The 2112-nt window shown below is 57.1% G+C and overlaps 1 protein-coding gene across 1 annotated transcript; it reads left to right on the forward strand.

The window, feature by feature from the left end:
- Positions 1-6: 6 nt before the first annotated feature.
- Positions 7-1797, forward strand: CHST14 (carbohydrate (N-acetylgalactosamine 4-0) sulfotransferase 14). Its single transcript, XM_014534787.1, has one exon. The coding sequence runs from the start codon at positions 29-31 to the stop codon at positions 1028-1030; it is 1002 nt and encodes a 333-aa protein (XP_014390273.1). The 5' UTR covers positions 7-28; the 3' UTR covers positions 1031-1797.
- Positions 1798-2112: the final 315 nt, after the last annotated feature.

Here is a 2112-nt window from a genome sequence, read left to right on the forward strand (position 1 = left end):
GGGGGCGCCGCTCCAGCTGCTGCCGTCCATGCTGATGTTCGCGGTGATCGTGGCCTCCAGCGGGCTGCTGCTCATGATCGAGCGGGGTATCCTGGCCGAAATGAAGCCCCTTCCCCTGCACCCTTCCAACCGCGAGGGCGCAGCCTGGCGCGGGACGGCCCGCCGGCCTGGGGGGCTGACCCTGGATGCCGGGGACTCGGACTTGCAGGTGAGGCAGGACATCCGAAACCGGACCTTGCGGGCAGTGTGCGGACAGCCGGGCATGCCCCGGGACCCTTGGGACTTGCCGGTGGGACAGCGGCGCACCCTGTTGCGCCACATCCTCGTGAGTGATCGCTACCACTTCCTCTACTGCTACGTCCCCAAAGTGGCCTGCTCCAACTGGAAGCGGGTGCTGAAGGTGCTGGCGGGCGTCCTGGACAGCGTGGACGTCCGCCTCAAGATGGACCACCGCAATGACCTGGTGTTCCTGGCCGACCTGCGGCCTGAGGAGATCCGCTACCGCCTGCAGCACTACTTCAAGTTCCTGTTTGTGCGGGACCCCTTGGAACGCCTTCTCTCTGCTTACCGCAATAAGTTTGGCGAGATCCGAGAGTACCAGCAGCGCTATGGGGCTGAGATCGTGAGAAGGTACAGGGCAGGAGCTGGGCCCAGCCCTGCAGGGGACGATGTCACCTTCCCTGAATTCCTGAGGTACCTAGTAGACGAGGACCCTGAGCGCATGAATGAGCATTGGATGCCTGTGTACCACCTGTGCCAGCCTTGTGCTGTCCGCTATGACTTTGTAGGCTCCTATGAGAGGCTGGAGGCTGATGCCAACCAGGTGCTGGAGTGGGTGCAGGCACCACCCCATGTCCGATTCCCAGCTCGCCAGGCCTGGTACCGGCCTGCCAGCCAGGAAAGCCTGCACTACCACCTGTGCAGTGCCCCACGGTCCCTGCTGCAGGATTTGCTACCTAAGTATATCCTGGACTTCTCCCTCTTTGCCTACCCACTGCCCAATGTCACGAGGGAGGCCTGTCACCAGTGACCATGGGTATGGGCCAGCAGCTGTTGGAGACTGGTTTTGACAATGCCAGCTTCTCGTGCCTGCCATTCAGAGAAATCCTGGCTCTGAGCCTGGAGCTTCTCCAGATATCTGGATGACAGGGACGGCCCTTGGAAGTTTTTTGTCCAGGGTGGGTGCCCAACATGGCTCAGAGGACGGGCTTGGACAGGAGGCCTGGTGCTCTCCCATTGGGGGCATTTCTTGGGGCCAGTATGATCTTTCTTATCCTGGCAGAGCCAGATACCAGTTTGCCAGTGAAGTAACACATCTGTTCTGTAGACTAACTGCACGGATTGGGCACTTGGCCCACCTTAACCTGTGGCCAAACCCAGAGGTGGCACCCATAGGAGCACAACCAGAGCCAGGGGCCCTGTGGCTATGGTCACCCGTTCATCTACGAGTTAGAAGTCATGCCTTACAAATAACTTTTGTGCCTTTCTGCTTCAGACTCAGTTTCCTACACTTGCCATGTCCTTTCTGTTTTTCCAAGGAAAGGAACACTGAGTTAGGGCTCTTGCCTGGTAGCTCCAGGACCCACCCCTGCAGGCATCCAAAGAACCCTGTGCCCAGCCTCTTCTTGGAGCTCTGGGCACCTCCTCCCTTCCCCCAAGGCTGTGACTGTGGCTGGTGTATCTGGCTGTCACTTTTCTGACACATTTATTTAAAATTTGTACTTTTTGATAGAACCCTTGTGAAAGCTTTGTTTTTTCTAATAGCTGCATTTTTATTAAAGATGTTTTGTACACAAAGTCAGCATCTCTGATTCTCCTTCTGAGCTCCTCTGCATCGAGCAAATCTCCCAAATGTCCATCTCCCCAGGTCAGGAGAGGGAGCTTGCAGGTACAGAAAGGAAGACAAAATGTAACTTGTTTGGGCCAGACTGGTGGGCCACTGCCATAGCATGGAGAATTGGGGAGCTTCCCATAGGCCATACCTGATCACAGACTCAGCTTCTGGGCTGCCACCGCTGGCTGGGCAAACCCCATTAGGAATGGCACACCCCCATGGCTTATTCACTGAAGAAGGAGGTGGGTATGAGACACTGGCTCCTACTCCTCTTAGGC

This window comes from Myotis brandtii, unplaced genomic scaffold (assembly GCF_000412655.1).
Source record: "Myotis brandtii unplaced genomic scaffold, ASM41265v1 scaffold133, whole genome shotgun sequence".
NCBI classification, from domain to species: Eukaryota; Metazoa; Chordata; class Mammalia; order Chiroptera; family Vespertilionidae; genus Myotis; species Myotis brandtii.

What these genes read in the sequence shown, in the direction of transcription:
- CHST14 (XM_014534787.1), top strand. Translation starts at nt 29, where the DNA reads ATGCTGATGTTCGCGGTGATCGTGGCCTCCAGCGGGCTGCTGCTCATG.